We start from the raw sequence: 25,411 nt of genomic DNA, 5'->3' as shown, positions 1-25,411 counted from the left end.
ACAAAAACATAGCCACAGCATCACTTTAACGTTAGCGTGGGATTCAGGCAGAAGAGAATCAGTACGTATTAAACCAGTTCATCCTCTGTTATTTTACACTTAGGTTGTTTGTGGTGTTTCCCTATTTCAATTTTTTTTTTCAACGAACATATTTTTGCCTGCATTTTAAAGCACTTATCCTATTATTTGCTGAGGATACATTTCTGATGGTAACATTTCTTGGTCATAAGATATGTTCATATCTAGTTTGTCACATATGGTCAAATTGTTCTTCAGAAAGTTGTACCAATTTACACAGACACCAGCATAGTATAAGAGTATCTACCCCTCCCCCCACCCAAAAAAAAAAAAAGAAATAAAAGAAGAAACAAACAAACAGAAGAAAGAAAAAACAAACAAAATAGTGTATTTTCCTTTCACTCTCACCAACATGGGCTATACTTATCTTATTTATCCTTTCTCTGTCTTATTTGGTTTCTCATGTTTTTTCAAAATTTGCATCTCATTGATTGTTAGTTAGGCTGAACATATTTTCATATCTATATTGCTCCTTTTATATTTATTACTTGAATTTCCTGTTCCTATTCCCAATCTCTTCTTTATTTTAAAAAGTTACATAGATAGATAATCTTCTTTTTGCCAACAATGTAATACATACTTTTCTTAAATTACTATCCATATTTTTAAAGATTTATTTATAATGTTTTAAAATTTGTATTTTACTATGTAGAGTTTCAGCTTTTTATCCCCCATAGTTAATCCATCTTTTCCTTCAGATTTCTGCCTTAGGTACCAACCCTACATGAGGCACAGATGACCAGTTCCTTACTGTATATGCTTGCCTCATCTTCTTTAGCAAGGGAACACTGCTACCTGAAATATATATCTGAGCCTCCTTTGCAGTTGGCTGTGGCCGGTGACCAGTTAAAGTCAATAACTTCAAGTATGTTGTGTGAATTGGGCAAAGCTCCTCAAGAGTGAGGGATGAGCCCTTCTCCCTTCCTTTCTGTTGCCTAGATGGAAATACTGTGTTTCCCCAAAAATAAGACCTAACTGGAAAATAAGTTCTATCATGATTTTTCAGGATAACATCCCCTGAACATAAGCCCTAATGCGTCTTTGGAGCAAAACTTAATATAAGACCCGGTTTTATTTTCGGGAAAACACAGTAGCTAAAGCTCTGACAGCTATCTTGGACCATTTCCATCTTGAGGAAGCCAACTTGGCAGAGGGAATCAAAAGAAGGAGCCTGGAGTCCTGATGATGTCACAGAGCTGTCACACCAGCCCTGGCCTGTCTACCTCTGAATTTCTCTCATGTGTGAGAATAAATAAATCACTGTAGTCAGGCCTCTGGTAAGAGCAACCGTTACTCCTAAAAGCAATTCCTAACTCATACTAACTCAAGGTTATATCAATATTTACTTGTATTTTCTTCTAGTTATTTTTATCTACTCTATTATCTATATTTATATATATGTGACTGAAAAGATATATAACCAAGGTTTAACATTGTGTATAAAATAATCATGTTTTGGTAGAAGCTTCTTTGAAACGATGATTGCTAGACGCATATGTAGATAAAATTGTCACACTGAATTTTAAGGAAGGATCTAATTATAGTTTTATTCTATTAGGCATTTTTAGAAAAAGCCAGTGATCTTGGCATGGAATCCTTTTATAACACAGATCTTGAGAAATAGCATTAGTATCCATTTTCTGACTAATTATGGGCTTTTATCCAGAGAAGTTAGTTTTCAGAGAATGAAACTATAAAATGTATACAGCTATTTGGGAGGTTTTCAATGCAGATAATGGGATCCATATCTAAATTTGTGTAATAAAGAGCTGTAGTATAGAAAAATTTTGCTATAGTTTCATTACAGCCAGAATTTCATTTTAATACTATTGGTTTTAAAATATGCTTTGGCTGTATTTTTTTCTAGAATTTCACAGCACATAGTATTCTTGCTTCTGGAAAAATTAGGCAGACATTAGTGTTCAATGTAATGCAACTAATATTTCCTTAACTAACATTTATTAAGCACCTGCTATGTATTAGTCTCTATATTTACTCTTATAATGACCTGCAAGGCAGGTAATATAATCCCTACTTCAGAGAGCTGGGAATTGAAGCTCAGAGGTGTTTATTCACTTGTCCAAGGCCACTCATAGTCTGAGTGGAAAAGACAGCCTCTGAAAGCTCCAAAGTTTAAATTCCTGAGCTACTCATGCCAAGCCCTCAGATAAGCCTGCAGAAGATAAGAGATGAGTAAGACACAGTTTCCTACAGGCAATATTAAAGAAAAGTTGGTACTTACCTGCCTCACACAGGTCTGTTATGTTAATACGAGTGGGCCAGGAACTGCCTTTTGAGTTCACTGCAGACACAGCCACAGCCCACTTCTTAGTTCTGGGAATGACCCAAGTCCAGGAGGTATATTCTGTGATGTTCTGTAGTGTGGCTTTTTCCCCTGCCACCTCCAGCAAGGTCACCTGATAGTGGAGGATTTTTCCTCTTGCCTCTGACACACTCAGATTCTGCAACAAAACACATCCACTTAGTGTGTATGCTCAGACCAGGCCACTGGATACTCTATGCCTGGACCTCACGGCTCCCTGCAGCAGATGGCTACAACTGAGTGACCTTTTTATTTACATCTTCTCATCTCCTCCACTGTACACTTTATGCCTCTGCACATCCCCACCATTTAGAAAAAAATACCACTTTAACATTTTTTTAAAGCTAATTCTTGAAAACACATTGATTTTCCTGTCTTGCTTCAAAATGAAACTTCCTAAAAACTTAACTACATCCAATAGAATTCCAGCGCTACCAATCACCAGCTGTGTGACCCAGAGCAAGGCATTTGGTCCATTCTGAATCTCCATTTCTAAATTTGTGACACATACCTGTGTAACATTTTAAATAGAAAGTGCAATGCTACTCACAAAATCAAACATAAGATTTTCAAGAGCTGAACTAGTAAAATCCATACTTAGTGAATTGGATTAACTCTCTGTGCTAGGAAACTGAGACACTGTTTATAAATGTGTGACTAATGAGTTTTTGAAACTACAAAAATTCCAATTGAGATCATTTAGGAACAATCCAAGAAAGTAAGCAGAAAACTAATTAATTTGTATTGTAACCCTGTTTGGATAAGGACCATGGTAAACAAGCAATGAAAATGGAGAGCTGCCAAGGCCAGACCTCACAGTGCCCGCCCATGCCTAGTGCAGGGAGAGGAAGGCTTAGGTCACCAGTCTCAGGCATTATAGTTTTCTTAGCAAGGCTGTTCTTTACATGGGGTGTGGGGTAGCCTCAAGCTGCAGAAAGACACACCTTGGGATTGGCAACTACCCCTTTCTCTGATTCCCTACTCCCTAAGCAATCTTCTAATAATTTGGTTTCCTACATAATTTATTTGTCAGAAGAGACTGAGCTAACATGAACATCTGGTTCACTTAAAATTTGTATTTTTCACTTTAAGTGAATAAATTACTCTTCTGATTATAATTTGGCATCCAAAGTAATTAGTATACTGAGAGAGAATGTTCTTATCTGCTGACTCAAGCCTTCTGGTTGGCCCAACAGCTGTATTTTTCACTATAAATTAATCTATGAACACCCAGTTTTTTATTATATTTTAGTCTCTGAGAGCTTGATTAATGCAGGTCCTGTCTAAGTGCCTCTCTGGATCCACAAGGCCCAAGCTAGATCTTGAACCGTGGTCAATGCACCAGACAAGTGTCATGCTGCTGAGGGCTCTTTTGCGTACAGTCATCCTTTCCCTAGACAACATCTTTGTGTACTGGCAAGGACCGAGAAAATTAGCATTTCAAATGCCCATCACAGCTGATTTCATAAGCCTGTTGTGTGAATTAAAATAAATGAATACTTCTGACATTGCGGTATTCTACACTGTTGATAATAAACAGGCCCTTCGTCATAGGAGAAAAAAAACAGGATTAATTAAAACAAAAGCTGGCTAAGGAAGATCATTTCCTCAGCTATCTGTCCCTCTGTTCTTCCTATCTGTCTCCTCTGGAGGTCCAGAGGTAGGACTATTATCCCACCCCCACTCTATGCACCCCCACCCTAATGCATCCTCCAGAGTTAACTGAATTCACCAAGCTCCGCATTCTTGCCAGGGACCCACAAGGCTTCAGTCCCGCTCTGACAACTAAGAAAACAGCCCTTATTGGGAAAAACGCCTTGCACATCAGCCTTTATAATCACCCTCTCATCATCCTTCATAGACACCTCAGCAATCTCATTCAATCCTACAGGAGAGTGCTGAAAGAAGGGGGAAATGTCAAGTCATCTTGGATCCAGTGACCTTGCCTAGTCACTGCAGTGGAAATCTAGCTGATCACAGTAAACAGAGGTGTGGATCTAAAAGATGAGTGAAGGTTCCCAGATGGTAGCAAAGAGCCTCGATCCATACCTTTGCATTTTCCCTTCCATATCCTATATTTTAGAGTTGAAAATGTCAGTGAGAAGGTAAGGGTGGGGTTGAGGTAGTTAGACAAATAAACATGGTATCCTGTGAGATATGCTTGTATAAAATGTCAAGCTCAAGCTTTGGGATTAAGGTTAACCTCTCTCAGGTAATTGATCTCCTTAACCAAATTAAAAAACGAGCCTAACTTGGCCAACAGGGTCCATGGAACAAAAAAATTCAATTAAGACAATAGGAAGACAGATATTTATCCAACTGGGCTCATAGCAACGGAAGCAACTGAAAACAATATAATTTGTTTGGTTTTAAAAAATAGTAACAATATAAAGTTTGCATGTAATCCATCACCCCTGGATTACACTTGGCTCTGACGGAATGGAATAATCACCACAGAACAGCAGAACCTGCAGCAATACTCCAGATTAACAATTGATCCAACATTTCACTTTATCAATGGGGAAACTAAGAACTAGAGCCTGAAGTGACTTGCTTAAGGAAACTCACGGGATACATGAAGGAGGTGAGAGTGGAATCCAGGGCTCCTGACTTCTAAACTAGTGACCCCTCTGCTCCTTATATTGGTGAGTCTGAGACAATGAACTGGTACGTCTGAGTCACCATGTTTCATAGTTGGGATCCCCAGTCACTCTTCTGGCCCAAAGTTGCAAAGGAGCTTCTCTACTTGTGAGGCTGTGGTACATTCTGACATGGAGCATCGACAGCAGACATGACATGAGCAATTTGGGGAGGGTGGAGATCCAGAATTCTTTTTTTCCAGAGACAACAGGCCCTGAGTCACAAGGAGACAAGCTGTGAACCCAGAAGACTGTGACCTGAGGAGCCAGTTGGGTCTTTCCAGATGAACTTATTTTTACTCCAGTATTTGTTTATGTGGGTGGGTGATAAGGGAGAAATTATCATTCATTGGGCCATACCATGAATCAGGAGCTTTACAACAATTGTTACATTTAGTCTTTATAACTCCCCATTCTGATGAGGGTGCTGAAGCTTGGAGAGGTTAAGAAACTGACCCAAGTAGTCTCTACAGAAAAGTAATGTGAGATTTTAGTGCGCCCCCTGGTGGATGTGAGAGAGGAAGGAGATGTCAGGACTATTTCTGGCATCGTTGGGATTTACTCTTAAAGACCTGGTAGTACTTCTTGTAGCTTCTTGGGCAGTGCTGAGGCTGGTCCCAAGCCAGTATTCCTACTGTCACTGTCACCCACTTCTATTGGTAAGAGTATGCTAAAAAGGAAAAGCTTTCCTATTGCTGCTCTCCTTCAGTTTTCTTTCTGCTCTGTCCTGTGGGAAATGATTTAAATTAGTAAATTTAGGTTTTCTGGCTTAGGTTTTTTTGGAGGGGGAAAGGAAGATCCTTTGCTTTCCTGCTCCACCACATAGCAGCTGTGTGACCTTGGGCAAATTATTTTACTCCTCTGAGGCCCGATTTCCTAAGGATAAAATGAGGATAATTCTATGTATGGCACAGGCTTGTTGGAGAATCCCATGGGCTAATGGAAGCAAACTGTTTCAAAGAGTGCTTGGTGCATGACAGATCTTAAGACCCTGGGTGAGTTCCCTTCTCTCACTCTAATATAAAAATCCTCCTAATTGGCACTTTTCCCATCATACTCATATGCCTCTTCTGTCAGTCTTGACTCGGCGTATGCCACAGTTCTATATGGAGCTCGCCAGTGTCATACAGTTGATTACAAAGTACATATAATTTGTGGGTTTAAGTCTGGGTACTTTGATTTCAGAACTTATGAGTGCCTTCAGCAACCCCAGTCCAAGTGAAGGAGTGACTCAAAAGACAACCCTTATCTGGAAGTTTAAAAATCACTATTGAAATGATCGATCTATATATCTGTCGTCCCACTAGCCTATTAGCTCACCTTTACACCCTGTGTCACACACAATGTTTATCTCCTAACAGTGGCTTACCAGACACTTTTCACAATTCTCTCATTAATCTTAACAATAAACTCATATGGTATATACTATTATTATCTGCACTTTACTCGATTGGTAAATAAGGCACAGAGAGGTTAAGCACCTTGCTCAGAACAAACAGCCATTAAGTGGTAAAACTGGAACTTGAACTCAGTTTGCATAGCTCTATCTAGAGAATGCACTCTTAACTGCTGTCATGCTAGTACTTTGTAGACATTTCCCAGGTGTTTTGCTTCACTGAACTGATTAATTGATAGTCATACCTCACGCATAATTTCTATCTTGTTTTACAGCTAGAAAAACAGCAAAATCATGGAAACTTTTGTAAGAGCAAAACTTTAACTCCCCTTCCACCTGTTTTCGGTCTTCTGTGAATTCTCTGCTACCTACCCTCTTATCTTTGTCATTGACCCCATTCTGCTATCCAGCCAGAAATCCCTCCATTATAGCTGGTATAATGTGTGTGACTAGTAAGCAAGGAAAAAAGCAACCAGTTCTTTCTGAATCTACCTTCTGAAACGCTGTGCCAGCCTGTGGTAGGACAAGGCTTGGGAAACGGAAGGACATAGAGGTGAATACTGGAATAAAACTATTGAAATCTTGCCATCTGCTACTTTTGTAGTTAAATATTGATTCTGAGATTAGATACCTCCTATAATTATACAAGGGCCTCAGGCTCCTGGCAGCCAGTGTTCCCTGGGGATTCACAATAGGCTTTTGTCCTACATCAATATAAATCAGGTTACAAATAATACTGTCTACTTTTACTGAATCTCTTTCAATGAAGAGGCCAAAGAATTCATCCCTTCAGTGCCCTGTGATATTGGTTGGAATATTCTTCAAATGACATAGAGAAATATAGGGAGAAATGGACAAAGTAAATGTGCTGACGAAGCTACCTGCAGTCCAGAAGTCTTTCTGAGGCTGGTGTATGGGGCCTGTTATTTCCTCTTTCTTCTGACCCTCCGTGGTTTGAGGGTAGCTGTTTATTAAAATGGGTTACTTCATTTAACAAATTAATAAAAAAATACTACATCTTTTCCCCACTTTTGCAACCGAGAGCTTCCCTAACTCTCTTCCGTGCTACTTGCCAAAGCCTAAGAGCTGCGCTGTCCATCACAGTAGGGAGCTACTAGCCACAGGAAGCTGCGGAGCCCTGGAAGGGTGGCCTCTCAGAACTGAGATGTGCTGCTAGCTGGAGGGTGAACACTCAGCCACTGTGCTGGGCTGACGCTTAGTAGACACCCCATTTTTCACAGACTTAGTAGGAAAAAAGAATGGAAAACAACTCATTCGTAATTTCAAAATCCCCATTATAGGTTGAAGTGAAACCATTGCAAATATATTTGGGTTAAATAAAATATCTTTTAAAAATAATTACACCTGTTTTTGTTTTGTTTTTTCAATGTGGCTACGAGAAAATTTCAATTTGCCCATGTGACTTGCATTTGTGGTTTGCATCATATTTCTATGGGATGGTGCTTCACTGCCGTGATCTTTACATGCTAAAACCACAGACCCCAGAGGGTCTCCTGCCAAACGTGCTCCCACCCTACTCCTGGCTCACCTGTTCTTCTGGACTCAGCTCTAGTATTGTCTTCTGAGAGGTCATCTCTTACATCTCTCCCATTGCCTGGCTCTACTGGGTGAGCCTGACCATCATCATCCCTCCAGCTGAATCTTGAACTCCCCCTTAATGCCTGAGTGCCTACTCCTGTTCCTGTCCTGCTGTACTGTGAGTTCAAGGACGTGAGGACTGGATTTGTCTTGTGCACTTCCACATCCTTGGTATACTAACGAGTGGCTTCAGTATATTTGTTTGCTTGAATGAAGGAAGGGACAAATTCAGCTTTATTTACACAGCTATTTCTCTTCCAGACCCATAGCCTCAACCACAATTTCAGAAAGTTTGTGATTTGCTATGATCAAGACAGTGAGAGGACTCTGAAGAAATTAACAGAGAAAACTAGAAAGGTTAATGTGGCTTTGCCCATTGTCATATCTTTTCATACATTATGTATTTATCTTCTATCCATCCATCCATCCATCCATCCATCCATCCATCCATCCATCCATCCAAGGTGATTTTCTTCTTAAAGGATACATGTTGTATTAACTGGAAGGAAAGTGTACTGAACTCATGGATTGAAATGCTAATCAAAGCAAAGGAAACAGGATGAAACTTTGCACAGAAGGAGGTAATAGAGGGAATCTGAGGGACAGGATTGCTATTAATAAAAGCCCCATGTGAAGGGCTCACACAAAATGGGTTGTTTGTGACAGAGCAACACTTTCTACTTGTTAGTGCATTTGTTGTTTTAACAATACCCAAGTATTTTTATTGTATTTCATGGATTAGGTTGTATTTTTTGGCTTCAACATAGAAAGTACTTTTCCTCTTAAAAATAACTAGGGTAAAAAATAATACAGGATATTTTTGAGGAAATGGAGCTATTGGGAGAAACCAAGGTGTAGGAAAATGAGTAATTATGTGGGAACCAGTACAACAAAGCAAAGGTCTCCTTCACTCTCATACACTCACACACTCACATTCTTGCAGACACACAGATATTTGCACACATTCACACGCACACTTGTACCCACAAATGCCCCCTTACACATCTTCTGCACACTCACACTCACTCACTGCTATAGTCTGAATATTTGTGTCCCCAAGATTCACATTTTGGAATCCTAATGCCCAATGTGATGGTGTTAGGAGGTGGGGCCTCTGGGAGGTGATTAGATCATGAGAGTGGAGCCCTCATGAATAGAATTTATGTTCTTATAAAAGAGCTCCCTAGCCCCTTCCACCATGTGAAGATATAACAAGAAGTCTGCAGCCCAGAAGGGGCCCTTCACCAGAACATGCGGGCACCCTTATCTTGGACTTCCAGCCTCCAAAACTTCACAAAATAGATTTCTGTTGTTTATAATCCATCCAGTTTGTAGTGTTTTGTTATAGCAGCCCGAATGGACTAAGACATTCACATACATACACTTAACACTCACACATGTATTCATATATACATACCCACACTCACTCATATCCCTCACACATATAAGTCTCACACACATTCACACACATATTCACACATACCCTTTGTATTCACACACATATACAACACGCATGTACATGCACACACATCACTCACATACACACTCACACGCTTACCCACACACACAGGGGCTGTGCCCATTCAGCTCCTGGTTGTTCTCCTCTAATGTAAACATCCTGCAAAAATGAAAGGTTTCCCCAACTTCAAGAAAAACGTGCTCTCACTTTGTTCACAGGATAATGGGGTTTTACTTGGGGCTTCCTTTGGGGCTAAGACCTGAAATTCCCCTCTGCAGTGTCGAGGTGTCCCCTCATTGGGTTTCCCAGTATTAATCACAGTTAAAAAAAGAACAAACACAAAAAAACCCATCACACATATATCTTTGCTTCCTTTCCTCAGTGAGGTCTGACCTGGGTCCCACCACAAAGCACCTAATCTGACTGCAGCGTTTTTTTCTCGTCTGACATTTAGATGAGTCCCTTGCGTCATGCCACCACCCTGGCAAATTCCCAAGCCTGCCTGAGAGTGGCCCAAGGAAGCCCCGTTCATACTAGTGGGACAGGAGTGGTTCCAAACAGAAGGGCCAGTGATTTCTGCCCGGGAAAGGCTCTCAGTAATGAGCAAGCACCCTCTGACCCCAAATCCTCTCATTAAAAATCACTTCCCCTTGCCAGACTTGTTTCCATGTTTGTAAAATGGTGGTGGGACTGAATTACTGCTTAAATTCCCTTTGGCTCTAGAGGTCTGTGATTCTGTGGTCCAAAGCAGGCCTGCTCATCTCAGAACTCTGGTTGGTGTTTTATCCCCACTCACAGGTGAGTGGCCTATCTGGAGCCACTGAAGAAGCCCAGGATTTGGGCATAACGGACTTCATCCTGTAACGCACTTGCAAAGCTGAGGACCAGATCCAACTTTCCTTAAGGAGCCTCTCAGGCTGGACGGTCACTGAAGGTTTTAAAGGTGCTCTGTCCTGGCTACTATCTGGTGTCCAGTTATAGAAGCTTATAGTATTGGCATTTTGGGTGTCTTATTCGAGCCAGTCCCAGTCCAAAGCCATCTACAATTCTGACTCCATAGAAGGAAAGGTTTTCTAACAATAAGAGATGCCGATTCTGGCATGGACAGCCTTCGAAGTGGAATTCTATTTTAAGAGGATCCCAGCAGAGACATCTGTCTGTCCTGGCTGGAGCAGGTACAATGTTTATGAGCGGAAAGGTGAACTAGAAGAGGATTAAAGTCCCTTTGAATTCCAAAACCTCATTTTAGAACCTAAGATGTGTCAGCATTCTGGACAAGATCAAAATGAGAAGCAGAGAAGAATCTGCATGTGTACGTGTGCTGAGCCTTGCCTGTGGCCAACGGCTTATTCTGACTTCGCTCTGATACTTGTTTCATGAGTACCATGATCACACCTGTTCCAAACTCTCTCTGTTACAGTGAGAAGCACCCAGGCACAACACCGGGTGTGTAGTTTTCCCTGCTAGGGTAACAATTCATGAAGTAGTGCCACTCAGTTGTTCTTTGGTGGGACCAGGGAGTTTTCTAAGTTTGTGTCCTCTCATTTATAGATCCGCACAAAAGTCTTGTCAGTGACACAGGCAAGACGTCGTATCATTAACCTCGTTCTACAGAGACATACCCTGGAGTAGAGAGCAGTAAAATGGGGCTAAAACAGCTTATCTTTTCAGATCTCTGTTGAGGACATTTGGGGAGGAGGAATCTTCATGGGAGAAGGAATTTTGGTTTTAACCAGTTGCTTACTTGTGAAAATGAAAACCGATAGCCAAGAATTGAGCTGGGTTCTTCTGTAGTAGTCATACAAATGACCGCTTTCAATTTCTTGCTTTGAGAATTGTCTTGCTATTAAAAATGGCTTTATTTTAAAATAAATTTTAAGCTCACGTTTTAGTTTCAAAGTAAAGAGCTTGATGGTGACTCACCAAGCTGCAGTCTCTCCTCTTATACCAGACGTTTTGTGGGTAAGAGAGAGGAAGGAAAGAGGGAGAAAGAGCTCATTTCTCAAATCTGAAGAAGACTGCAACTATCAAAACCTATCACGCTAACTCCGTCAGAGGACTTTATAAGTCTGACTCTTCCGGTTTTGTGCTTATCAGCTTTCTAGTTCCCAAACTGTTTATTTACCCATAACTGGAAGGGGTGTAGTGAGAGGTTTGGGGGAATAAAGGAAATACAGAGGAGTAAAGCTCACCTGAACACCTCTTATTATGAGCATGCCAATCAGTAGCTCAATTCAAATCGTATTTTCTTTCAACAAAGATGAGTCAAGGGGTAGAAGAAAGAGTTCCGGATCACGTTTCAGTCCCAGCTCTGCACTTAGTAGCTGGGTGATGTTGGGGAACAATTTCTTCTCTCTGACCCTCAGGTTTTGTATTTAAGTGGGGAGATCTAGTACCTGCCTCGCAGGGTTTTTTTAAGGATTAAAGGAAACAACAGTGCCTGTTTTCAGCACTTTGTGAAACTTTCACATCCTGTAATCACATTAGGCTGCACTGTTTTCTGAAAGGTTGTTTAATTTACTATTGTTTTACTACTGTTCCCGAGGAAAAGCAGCTTTCCGCTCCTATTTGTATTATTTTCTACTATTATTTGTGTTCCTGAGGTAGGGCAGCTATCTGTCCACCCTCTCAATTTTCAATGACTATAGAAAATATATTCCTAAATATCCATACCCGCAGATTTCCCATCTTGAATTTCCCTAAAACTGAGTAAGTCAGGCGGCATGGTTGCTGGGGCGCATTGTACGTAGGAGAGAGGGGGTGGGTAGAGAGGGGACAAGAGTCAGAAGAGATGGTGTCAGAGGGTGGACATGCTTGGGGATGGGAAGGGGCTTTGATGAGGAAAAGATGAAGAAGTGGGTGAAGGAAAGATGTGATTGTGTGGAGGAAGGAACTCACTCAGAGCTCTCACCCTTATCTGGCAAAAGTAATTGATATTGAATCAAGTATCATGATGATATGGCTGAGACAATGAGCTCTGAAAAAGTCTCTGAAGCCTCATATGAAAGCCACTATGGAAATAAAAGGTCATTTTCTGTCCTTGAAACATATTTTTCAAATATCTAGCTCTCTTTACATGCCAATTATATCTCAATAAAAGCAAAATAAAACAAACAAAAACAAATAAATAATTTTCCTGAATTTTAAGTTGACACTGACAACTTACCTTCCAGTAAAGAGAAATCTGTTGTCTATTGTAGTCAATGTTCTGTTTCATGTACCAGACATCTAACATCCCGGTAGGCTCTATTTTGAAGGGGAGAAAACATATTTTCACATATATAAACAATATGAAACCTTTAAAAGTCCATGGGTTATTTAATACATGATTCTGGGAGAGTAAGATTATAAGGTAATTTCCATTTTCTTTGTGCCCCAGTATTTTTCTTTTGTTAAACAATGAACTTGTATATCTTTGGCGATAGAAAGCACAGTTACCTAAAAACAATTAAAAAAAAAGTGATGATGAGAAAATTAGATTCCTAACTCACTCTTAAAACATGTATTAATAAAATAACTCAAAGATAGTATATGTAGTTATTTCTTTTTTATTGGAATGAAGAAAGAATTCTCAGCCAAAAATAAAGACATAAATGACATGGAAAACATTTTTTGATCCTGTAAAAGCACAAAATACAAATGATAAACTTTGTGTTCATCTCCATTCCTGACCTTATGTTGTATAATCATTTGGTTTTATTGTCATTAGACAATGATCTATTTGAAAGGAAGGCCCATCTTATGCATCTTAATATTTCTCCTACCTAGCACAGTGCTTAGAATGTAATAGTAACTATTGGTTAAATGATGAAGGAACAAAGCAGGCAATATTATCTACTTGATGCTAAAACACAGGATGACCTGATAGAGAAAATAACCACCAACCAATCTTTAAGACAACGGTCAAATATGACCTAATTTGAGAAAGTCAATCAAACATACTTGAAACTGAATAATCAACCTGTGTGTGCGTATGTGTGTGTGTGTGTGTGTGTGTGTGTGTGTGTGTGTGTAGTAGTAGTAGTAGTAGTAGTACCGTGTTTCCCCGAAAATAAGACCTAGCTGGACAATCAGCTCTAATGCGTCTTTTGGAGCAAAAATTAATATAAGACCCAGTATTATATTATATTATATTATATTATATTATATTATATTATATTATATTATATTATATTATGTTATATCATATTACATTACATTACACTATATTATACCCGGTCTTATATTATTTTATATTATATAAGACATGGTCTTATATAAGACCGGATCTTATATTAATTTTTGCTCCAAAAGACGCATTACAGCTGATTGTCTGACTAGGTCTTATTTTCGGGGAAACATGGTGGTGGTGGTGGTAGTAGTAGTAGTAGTAGTAATAGTAGTAGTAGTTGTTGTTTTATTTCTCCCATTATCAGATTTGTTTTCATTTACAGCCAGGGATGGAATCAATAGAAGCAATCCCTGAAAGCAGGCTTTAATTGCCCCAACCTAACTTGTTTAACATTGACAGAGTGTATTTAAGGTAACAAATTCCATTTAACCTGATGGAAATTTCCAGAAAATTAAGTCCCACCTGGATAACAGAAGACAAGCAGCCAGGAGAGGAGGACAGAAAGGAAAGAAGCGCATGTACCAGCACATTCTACGGGCAGGTCCCACGTGGGTCCATTCACAGTTAAGTCCCATGTCCTCCGCACTGCCATGACATACATAGCTTGAGTGCAGTGGTTAAAGTGTGAGCTCCAGAGCCAGACCATCTATGAGCAAATTCCATCTCTGTGATTTTGAATAAATATTAACCACGTCTTTAAGCCAGTGTCCTCTGATCTTCAATCTGTCAATTGAAGATCATAATTCTGTACCTGAGGCTGTTGCGAGTATTTAAATGAATAGCAGAGTGCTGACACATGGTAAACACTCAGTAAATTTACCTGTTGTTTTCTTCATTTGAAAACTGAAGTGCTGAGAGGTAAAGGAATTGTTCAAGATCCCAGAACTTATAATCAGAGAAGCTGGGCTTTGAACACAGGTCTGTTTATTTGCATAGTCTGTGGTTTTCCCTCTGTATCATGCAGTTGCCTGGCTCTGAGAAGGCTTATGATTTCTCTGTAGAATTTGCATTCCACATTAGGTATGCCTTATTAGTGTTCTAGTCTCTTCCTTTGTCACTGCCTCTTCCTGCCTCTTGTACTGTCTTTTCCTTTGTTTTCTCTAAATATTCACTTCTTTTCTACCCCCTTCCCTTCCACCAGTGGTACTATTTACCCTTGCAGTGAGGAGTTAGAGGTAAGGCATACCTACATAAAACATCTGAAAATGCTCTCAATCCTTCAGGACTATGAAGAGTGACCCAAGAATCAAGTCAGGACTTTTCTGCTAGTCCAGATGCAAAAAAAGGAAAAAAGCACAGGCCACAGAAGGCAAGGGAACCTGACATTTATTAGCCACTTATTATATGCCAGGTAATATTTGGATGCTTTATATACTTTATCTCACTTAATCCTCACACATTGCAGGGGTGTGTGATTGCACCTGTTTTACAGCTGACAAAGTCTAAATTATTTACAAATGACGTATAGCTGGTAAATGGCAAAACTGAGAGCTGAGCCCGATCTAACTGCCTCCAAGGACCGTGCTCTTCCACTACAGTTCACTATGTTGAGCAAAGATCTGAACACTTCACAAACTAGGTAATCCAGACATTGACACATAAGCAGGACATGGAAACTTGGGTATGCTCAGTGTGAAAGCCAGTGGACTTGTTCCATTGAGCTAAATGTCTTCAGTTAATTACATATTGGTAAGAAATTTAAAGGGAACACTCATTGCCTCATTAAAGATCTACAACCTACCATATTATAACAGAGCTAACAATCGAATTTTAGAATCATACTCTCTTCAAAGGAGACATTACAAGTGAAACTGAAATTTTAATGGTGCTCTCTTGCAGTGTAAGCTGCTATGGGAGAGATATTATTAATTGAATCTGCATGCATTTCAAAGTGTAACTATTCATGACCAAGGGTGTGAAACCACTGCTGCTTAAAGCAATGTAAGGGCTAATATTAAAGATAATTTTTGGCACTTAGCTCCCACAAAATCACTTAAAGTTCTAACCACAGTGTCACCTAGCAAAAGATAGATAAAACTATTATAGGCAGGTGAGGAAAGGAAAGTCATAGGCCAATTTGTCCACGTTTTTTTGGATTACAAAACAAATGGGTACAAATGATTAAATATACAAATATTGAGAAATGGAAGTCAGCTCTCCTGAGATGAAACTACCTCCTATGCAAAGGGAAATATTGTAGGGATAACTAGAGTCACCAATAAAAAATTAAAAAAAAAAAAAAAAAGATCCCAAGTTAAGCAAAAGATTGGCCTAAATGACTTCAGGAATTCTTTCAACTTTAACATCCCAAGATTCTAGGATTCTGTGAAACAATGTGTGCAACAAACAAATCAGAACCGAGTCATGTGTTGTTGCTTCTGCGATTAGCAGGCGTATCTGAAGGCAAGGTAGTGCAGGGGTGTGGACGAGAGCCGCTGAATCGGGGTGGGAAGCCATCTCTGCAGAAGTTTTAGCAAGTAGCTAAGAGAACAATAAAGATCTCCAAAAACAATGAAATTGGAGAATTTAATAAAAAAGTAAGTATGGAAAAGGCATATCTTGAGTGGTTTTAGGTAGTGGACTAAATTTTTGGTCCAAGTCATGCTCTCAGTAGGGCAAGAGAAAGGTAAGTCATCCTTCACTGTCTTTGTTCCTTAACGTCTACTCTTTAGGTTGTGATATATTTATCTAAAATCTAGTTTCAAACAATCCAATTCAAACAGATCTTTCAAACACCTACTTACTTGATTAAACAAGTTTTTCATGGTAGGGTTCTCACCTTCAGATGTTATCATATAGACTTCCCCCCTCCTGACTCTTTGACTGACGACTTTTTAACACTTGGTTCTTGCTTTCTTTTCACCTCTTTCTGTCACTATTCTTGATGGTTTATCATCCACATGGGTGTTCCTTCCCAAAGGCTATCCTGTTAGTTACTCCACCCACCCCACCCACATTCAATGATCTGTTTCTCTCAACTGAAGCCTCTGCCTCACACTTCACTGAGCAAAAGGAAGCAATCATGCAGGGATTCCCTCATTTTCCCACCATGAAAACTTACAAACTCCTCCATCCCTAACGCAGTACCCCCACTGATTTTACTGTGGATGAAGTATCTCTACTTCCATCAAAGTTCAGTCCTGTAACCTGAGCTCTGGATCCCACCCTCTCTCCCACTTTTCCTGTATCATTAATTTCTCCCCTTTCTACTGGGCCTTTATCATTGCCTTGCAAACATACTATATTATTTCTGATCCTAAAAACAAAAACAAAGAGACAAAAAATGTCCTAATATTACATCCTGGTACAGCTACTGCTCTGAATCTCTGCTCCCCTTCACAGAACTTCTTAAAGAATTGTGAATTGTCACCTGTCTTCATTCCCTCACATCATACTCACTCTCAACCCATACCAACTGAGATTTTGTGCCCATCACTCTACTGACACTGCTTCTGTTTGGCAATGAACTCTGTGTTGCCAAAGCTAATGGCCACTTCTCTGTTCTTATTGCACTGGTATTCTAAGCAGCATTTGACATAGCTGAATACTCCCTCCACCAATTTTTTTTTCTTTTTTTTAGAAACATAACCTTTTAACATCCAGATCACAAGTGAAAGGTGAGATTTTTTTCTTCATAGAAACAGGAATGTTTCATCCATACTAAAGTCAAAGGAGGCATTGGTTAGAGTGCTGTACAGCACTGATGGGAAAAAACGTGAGTTGCAAAAGATTGCATGTAAGATATAATTTTAAGTTCAAACATGAGAAAAACTAGACATTGTTTAGAGATACATACTTTTCAGAAAACTATGATGTAAGTATGAGATTCATAAACATACAATCCAGGATAGTAGTTACTTCTGGGGACGCATACCAGGGTAAGGATATATTGGTAATTTTACAGTATTTAAGTTGAATTGTAGGTTCATAAGCGTTCATAGTGTTCATTTTGTTGTTATGCTTTGTAATGAGAAAGTAGCTAAAACTACGATGATCATAGTGGCCACAGAATGAATGAATAGATTTTGAATATGTTTAGGAGACAGAATCAATTGCTGATATGGGGAAATGGGAGAAAAGCAACATTTGAGGGTAACTTCTCAATTTTTGACTTGCATAACTAGAAAAATGGTAGGTCATTTACTGAGATGGAAAAGAGTGGAACAGAAGTATTTTGTAAATATTTTGCTTTGGAGAAAAATTAAAAGTTTTTTTAAGTTATGTGAGGTTTGGGATGTCTGTTGACATCTAAGTGAAGATATGGAACAGGTGATTGAAACACAAATCTGAAGTTCTGGATTGAGTCCAGGACTGAAACTAAATATTACATCTCTATATCTACCTATCCATCCATCCATCCATCCATCCATCCATCCATCCATCCAGTTTTAGAGCCATGGGATTGGATGAGGTCACCTGATAAAGAAGGGGGTCCAGTGTAAAGCCTTAGGGATTGAGGTTGGCTAGCAAAAGAGACCAAGAATTGGCCAGTTAGGTAGAATGAAAACTAGGAATGTGAGATTTCACAGAATTCAAGAGAATCAAGTACTTCAAGGAAGACCTAACTCCTTTCACCTACTACAATGACTTTAGAGGCCATATGTTCCAGATGGAGGAAAGCCACAAGATTCCCTTTGGACTTGGCATTTCTTCTTCATGGCATGTCCTCCAGGAATCTTTCCCTGATGTTCCAAGATAGAGTATAAGCCCTTGAGTCTGAGGATCTGACTGTTTATCATTGTGTCTCAGTACTTGGCATAGTTCCTGATACACACACATTCCCCACAGACCGTCCAGAGAAGCAAATATTGTTTTCATTGGTTTCTGTTTGGAGAGCTTCATGGAAAGTATTTCTTCCTATTGGGGAGCTTAGGCATTTGCTTCTTTAAAGGTAGTTGTTGGGCTTAGAGGAGACCAAAAGAAGAAAAGAGGCTAAGGACTGGCATCGGATCTCAAACATAACATTTTCTTTTTAATAAAAATGCTTGGATATAAATCCCTTTAGAAGGGTAAAGAGCCATTCATTCTCATTTCCTCAAGCCTTAGGCAAAAAGACACAAGTATGATACTTTCAAGTTGAGCTAGTTTAGGAGTCAGCAAACAATGCTCATGGGCCAAATCTGGCCCATTCCTTGTTTTTATACAGCCTGTGAACTAATAATAATGGTTTTTACATTTTTAAATTGTAGAAAACAAATCAAAAGAAGAATCATTTTTAATGACTTGAAAATTACATGAAATTCAAACTTCAGTGTCCATAAAAAAGGTTTCATTGGAACACAGCTTTGTCTAAATATGTATATAGTGTCAATGGCTACTTGCACACTACCCTGTTTCCCTGAAAATAAGACCTAGTCGGACCATCAGCTCTAATGCGTCTTTTGGAGCAAAAATTAATATAAGACCCGGTATAATATAATACTCAGTATTATATTATGTTATGTTATGTTATATTATATTATATTAAGACCGGGTCTTATAGTGAAATAAGACCATGTCTTATATTAATTTTTGCTCCAAAAGATGCATTAGAGCTGATGGTCTGGCTAGGTCTTATTTTGGGGGAAATACGGTACAATAGCAAATTTTAGTAGTTGTGACAGAGATAGTGTGGTTCATAAAGCTGAAAATATTCACCATCTGGACCTTTACAGAAAATGTTTGCTGACCCTTGAGCTAGACTGTTATGAAATGCTTGCTAACCAAGATGATAAAAATAATCTCTAGTATTTAGTTGTTCACATCTACCCAATTTTTGCAATGTTTTAAAATTACAGGTGAATGAAGGAATTACCTAGCTTGTCTCAATATAAGGAAGAGTGGCTGCAGCAGGTAACCCTGCATTTTCTCCCTCTTGGGGATCTCTCACTAATCACCTATGTCATCACCATGATATGAGAGAATTCCTCCTTTACCGCTCTGGCACAAGTGTAAGCATGTAATGCTTTCCTTATTAAGTGTCCACAATAGCAGGACCAAAACATGAAAATGAGATTTTAAAAATGATGAATGAATAGACAGAAACACCTAATTTGATTGCTAATACAGTTCTAAGGAATGGCTCATTCATCTTTATTTTGGAGTCTCCTCCTGGGTGTTCTGAGTGATGAGGGATCACTTTCCCCCAACACCTGGGCATATTCTCAGGTATGTCTGGACACCATGCAGTCCAAAATCAAGAGTGCTTTCCCACTTGAAACAAAATATAGTTGCTCACTTTCCAGTATTGGGCCTGCCTTTGATGGATACTGATTGTGGGACTGTCCTCCTAAACACGAGAAGTGGTTTCTTTCCTCCTACTCCTTACTGAGTCGTCATTTAAAAGTGTTTTTCATGGAGGGCCATGGCTGGAATTAAATTTAATGACACAGGAAAGGGCCATATGGAGTAAATAACGGCCTCATTCTTGGCTGACATGATATAAATAACTGTGCCCAATCTATGAGAAGACAACATATTGCTCTCAGTTTTGGTAGCAAAGGATCATTCACAGTTTTAGAGAGTAATTAAAAAAAAATGCTTACTAGTATTTTTTTTTAAATGCCAAGTTACATACCGTGTTTCCCCTAAAATAAGACCTAGCTGGATCATCAGCTCTAATGTGTCTTTTGGAGCAAACATTAATATAAGACCCAGTCTTATTTTACTATAACATAAGACTGGGTCTTATATAATGTAATATAAGACCCAGTCTTATATTAATTTTTGCTCCAAAAGAAGCATTATAGCTGATGGTCCGGCTAGGTCCTATGTTCGGGGAAACACGGTATGAGTACACATTTAAAGGAAGAAGTACTAAAAAAAATTTCACACCTTTTACGTTTCCATCAGTTGGTTTTTCATAAAGAAACTGATGACAGAAGTAGTGGTAAAAGGTGAAACCATGCAGCTTAGAGTAAGAGAAGAGATCCTGTAACAACCCACAGAAAGATCAAACACCAAAAAGGGAGATTCAGACATTGAAAGGAAGCCAAGAGAGCTTGGTGCCGTGTTATGTCTCAGAGTACAGGTTTCTTTCTTTATGAATGCCTGCAATTAATCTGAATAAGCCAGCTTCCTTGGCTCAATTCACAACCATCCATGAGTTCATAACTCTAATATGGTGCTGCACTCATTGTTATGATGGTAGTTTATTTTATAGGATATGGGAAAGTTACTGTCTTACCTTGAAGGGTTTTTAATTCAACAGATAAACACTTAAAACCTTTTCACACATCTCTAAACAGGTCATTATCCAATGTGAGTAAGAATGACAAGAATTCACAAGCCCAGAGTTTTCCTTATTTATAGTTTAGCCTAATGTAATATAACTTAAATATTTCTTAGCCTATTTACTACCTTGGATTTGGACACAAAATATGGCCCATTTTCATTAATTTTATCTGTACTATGTATAAACAAAATCTAACCCATGAGATATTTTTAAGAGCTACATTATGTTGACTACGTCTAACAAAAGGACAATAAGAGTAAACTCTGAATTATAAAAATGGCAAGCATTTAAGCAGTGAGCAAGTGGCTCAACATTAATTTAAGAGATTTTTATCTTAAAATGAGAGGAAATAAATTCTAATTTGTTGGATGAATTCACTTTTAAATAGAGAGATGCAATTATTTTTTTAAATAGAGAGATGCAATTCATACAAGGAGAAAGGAAAATATACAATTATTCTACAATTTATATATTAGGAATTGTGTTTTATTAATAGGTTCTTTAGGTCCTTGAATGTCATTGAGGTATCATTGATAATGTCATCAGCTACCAAAAACCATTAGTACTTCACAAAAAATGAATGTTACTTAATCACAAGTCTAGTTTATATACACACACACATCCATGAGTTTCACAAATAAACATTAATATTACAAAATCTCCAGATAATAAAGCAATGGGTTATATGCCAATAATTTTCCTCTAAGCTAAATTTGCACAAATTATATAAGTTCCATACTATATTACTAATTGAGAGCTTTTGAAAACTACTACTCAGATGGCTGTTTTTGTCTCCAAAGATTTGTTAATATTGGCATAAAGTTCATATAAGCATTTTTGCTTTAATAAAATATTTGATCACTTCAATAAAATTGTCTCCCCTGTAATTACCAAAAAGAAAAGTACGTAAGTCTAAAAAACATGTTTGATATCCTTTTCATAGCTATGAACAGTGAGTATCAAAGGCGTGAAGACGTGCAATGCTGCAATATTTGGAGGACAAAGATGGCTGGATGTTAAATTTTACTTTAAAATGTTACGTCTCCAGAGTCTTCCTTCTTTAAAGCTTTTAGTGTGGCTTATAAAACCTTATTAATTTTCATAGAATCAAAGAGGTAAAGGGCATCAAGGTTTAACTTTTATAAAAGAATGAAATCAATTTCTGGTTTACCTTTGTAGTGTAAGAGAGAGTTACTGTGATAGTAAGTGAAAAACCAAACATTACTGAGGCATAAGCTTGTAAGCAACATGCCAACCCTGTGGCAAGCAACAGTAAGACTTACCTAATGTTAAAAACTTCCTACCAATATAAACATATCTTCCTGGACAGTTTCAGTCCTTAAGTTCATGTCAAAATTAACTTGTTAATCATTGCAATCATACTTTTTGATTCAGTACCAGTATTTTAGAGATTCCACTCCAAGGAAATCATTGTATTTTTCTCTTTCCCTCCTTTCTTGCCCAACCACCCATCTTTCTTTCTTTCTTTCTTTCTTTTTGACACATACCTTCTTCTGGTGTTTGTATTCTCAATGCTTCACTCCAGTCACTCCAAATACTTTTATTAGGATGTAGCTTAGAGGAAATCTGAAATTCATATTCCGTAAATGGTTTCAAATCCAGAAAATCATGTCTTCCTTTGGCATTTGTAGTATTAACCTTGAATGAGACAGATTTTTAAAGATGCCTATTAATACTAAATTAATTTAAATAATTTTAACATAAAGGTAAAAAACTAGACCTGATAACCCTTTTTACTTTTTCAGTACTGCCATTCAATGTGAAGAAATATCAATGACTGGGTTATTGAAAACACATAATGTTAATCTGAAATAACAGCTTCTCATAAAAAAAATTGCTGAGATTAAGAACCTATCTATATTAGTTCCACAGGGGATCTGGAAACCAGCTGAAAAAGGACTAAACGTTGAAAATTACTAGTTTTCAAAAAGGCCTTGGAGAAGTTTCTATGTTAGAGATTATTTTTTCTTTGGTCACAATTAGAATGTGATGCATATTTTAACATAGATACAGAACTGGGTTCAAACAGAAAACGTTAATTATATAAGAAATATTTAATTACTAAAACTCTCTTGAGCATCAGCTATATGTGAAACTCATCCATTGTCATTATAAGCCATTATATTTTACAAAAATACTGAAAGAGATTATAATCCTAAACTTTTTATTGTAAAAAATTAATGCCTAATAGTATATCAAAGTGCGGGGCTTTATCTTTGGAATACAAAATTCTATCTAAGCCTCTATGGACATTCCCTAATATTTCTCTTTCTAATATGCTGAAAAATTACTAAAAAGTAATAATGGGGTCGGGGGTCACTCAAAATTATACAAAATTAATACTGGTTTATGGAAGCTTGTGACTTAAAAAATTTCAAAATTAGTGATCAGAATTCAAGGTATTTCTTAAATAAACAGAGGTGTGTATCACTTTCCAGTATATCTCTAGTATATACTTTTAGGTTAAATATTCTTAAACTCCACATTTGAATGGTATGAAAAGACAGAGATCTGTGCAATAATATTAAAATCCCTCCTTGTTTTCCCCCTTCACTCTAAAGACAATTACCATATTCCAGGATCTGCTGTTCCTGGGACGGTATCGGAGTCGGTTTTGCAGCACCTGGTCCTCATCTCTCCACTGAAGACTACATCTGCTCACAGAGGCATTGACAAATTTGATTTTGATGTCCCACGGAGGAAGGGGCATCACTGGTCACCAGGACAAACAAAAAAGTGTGATTCGGGCTCCATGGTCAGAAATTGCCTTACACATAGACATGAGCTATAAAGAGTTGAACAAAGCTCATTTCTAAGATGAGTTAAAACCATCAAATTTGGTGCAATAAATAAGAGGCAAGTCCATGGCTTTTAGAAATAAGAAGTTTGATCGCCTCTGAGTCATTAAAATAATTCCCCTTAATCTATCCTCCTTTTACCAAATAAGCTACCACCAACATTAGTGATCATGTCAATTCCACTTAATTCAATGATTTAAAGAAAACCAATTTGCCAAACCTAAGAGTTGCAATGACTGAGAAGGCAGAGGTGGCTAGTGAGAAATATGGGTAGAAATAGTTACAGGAAAGGGAGGGACATAGGACCAAAAGGATAGAAGGAAAGAGGAAAAGAAGGTGGCTTCGAGATGAATAGTCTCTATAAAGAGATGAAAGGTAGGATGGGGAGAAGTGTCACAGGAAAATGCATAGCACATGCTTATGCTCAGACTTGTAGTTAGCAGTATGAATGAAAAGAGGTGCTGTGGGAACAGAGAAGAGAAACACATAGTATGAGGCTGGAACTTCAAGCAGACCAGAAACGCTACCTGGAATGGGTAGAATTTGAGAATGCCTGAGACTGGCCTTTGATTCAACTGGGCCAATTATATTTGCTCAGAAATGTGCTGCAACTGGCTCACTGCAGCAACCAAGCTGATGAGAGAGGTGGAGGTAAATATTCTCAGAGCAAGATGCATTTGAATCCTGATACCTTTTACTTCTAGTTTGCACCAGCTGCTCTAGCCCAGAACTAACTTAGAATGATGGAGTAGCCATGGAGGTAAAAAGACACCTCTGCAAAGAAGGGCTTACTGCTAAGGCCTTCTCCTTAGTAGTCAGGTGGTATCACTGGCAGCTGGTCCCTTCACGGGATTTGAAGCTAGGGGCTCTTACTTCTCCAATAGAGAGAATAATTTTACATAGCCACATCTACAAGAGCTCTAGGATCACACACCCTTTTACTTGTATCAAAGTAACATCTGTCCTTTGCCTATGCCTGTTGGCTACTTTCTATCAACCACTATCCATTTTGAAACAACCATGTATAAAACATTTAAGTGATTTTTAAAATTATGTTCATGTGCCAGAGTATGACACCTATAAAAAGTGAAATAAAACGTACCTATATCCATGAATGTGAATGTAAATGGCAATGAAGAAGCACTTCCAAGATTATTGATAGCGGTAACCGTGGCTACATAACTAGATTCAGGTGATTCAGGGGTTAGGTTGATTCCAAGGTCCAAATGATGACAATGATTACATTGCTTCTGCCAAGTTAAATTGTTTGGTCCGTTTAACCTGTAAATAAAAGAATTGTGATTAGCAGGATAGACATTCTATGTGATATTTTCTCCTTTTAGTACCAAGGAACAAAATGTTCACATAGTTAAAGTTCTAGACAGTTTTTAAAGGTCACTCTTATTGCAAGGGGATATACTGTAGGAATATTTGTAATCTACAGTCATAAATGGGACCATATTCCCCCCCACCAAATGGGACCATATTCCCACCCTCCCTACCTTTTTATGGTAGGACTGAAATTTGTTTGACATGCGTGTAGATGAGCGACCACACCTACATTGCCTGAATTCCCAAAACCCCACTGACATCTTAGCTCCTTAGGGCAGGCGCAATCATTCTCCAAAGGATCCATGGCCACCTTGACACTTAGGGCACAGAAGTGCTAGTTCCTAGTACAGACTGGAACCCTGGGTCCCACTTCCTTTCCCCCATCTCTTGCTCACTTAGTATAACCCAGCTGGATCTTTGGATGGGATTATGGAATCAACTC

The 25,411-nt window shown here is 38.5% G+C and overlaps 1 protein-coding gene across 4 annotated transcripts in view; it reads right to left on the bottom strand.

Moving 5' to 3' along the window:
- The window catches only part of IL12RB2 (interleukin 12 receptor subunit beta 2), a 70,068-nt gene that overhangs the window by 26,075 nt on the left and 18,582 nt on the right, over nt 1-25,411 (bottom strand). For 2 of the 4 annotated variants that reach the window (XM_074334922.1, XM_074334921.1), the window contains 6 exons: nt 24,740-24,918; nt 23,409-23,551; nt 22,327-22,477; nt 14,068-14,190; nt 12,661-12,740; nt 2,321-2,540 (listed from right to left, as the gene is read on the bottom strand). In XM_074334922.1, coding sequence (XP_074191023.1) covers nt 2,321-2,540; nt 12,661-12,740; nt 14,068-14,190; nt 22,327-22,477; nt 23,409-23,551; nt 24,740-24,918 — 896 coding nt within the window. The remainder of the gene's footprint in view (nt 1-2,320; nt 2,541-12,660; nt 12,741-14,067; nt 14,191-22,326; nt 22,478-23,408; nt 23,552-24,739; nt 24,919-25,411) is intronic. The other 2 variants (XM_074334919.1, XM_074334920.1) reach the window with 2 other exon arrangements.

The sequence above is a fragment of the Rhinolophus sinicus genome, linkage group LG06, assembly GCF_036562045.2.
Source record: "Rhinolophus sinicus isolate RSC01 linkage group LG06, ASM3656204v1, whole genome shotgun sequence".
In the NCBI taxonomy this organism is placed as follows: domain Eukaryota; kingdom Metazoa; phylum Chordata; class Mammalia; order Chiroptera; family Rhinolophidae; genus Rhinolophus; species Rhinolophus sinicus.
This window is presented reverse-complemented; position numbering and strand designations above follow the sequence as displayed.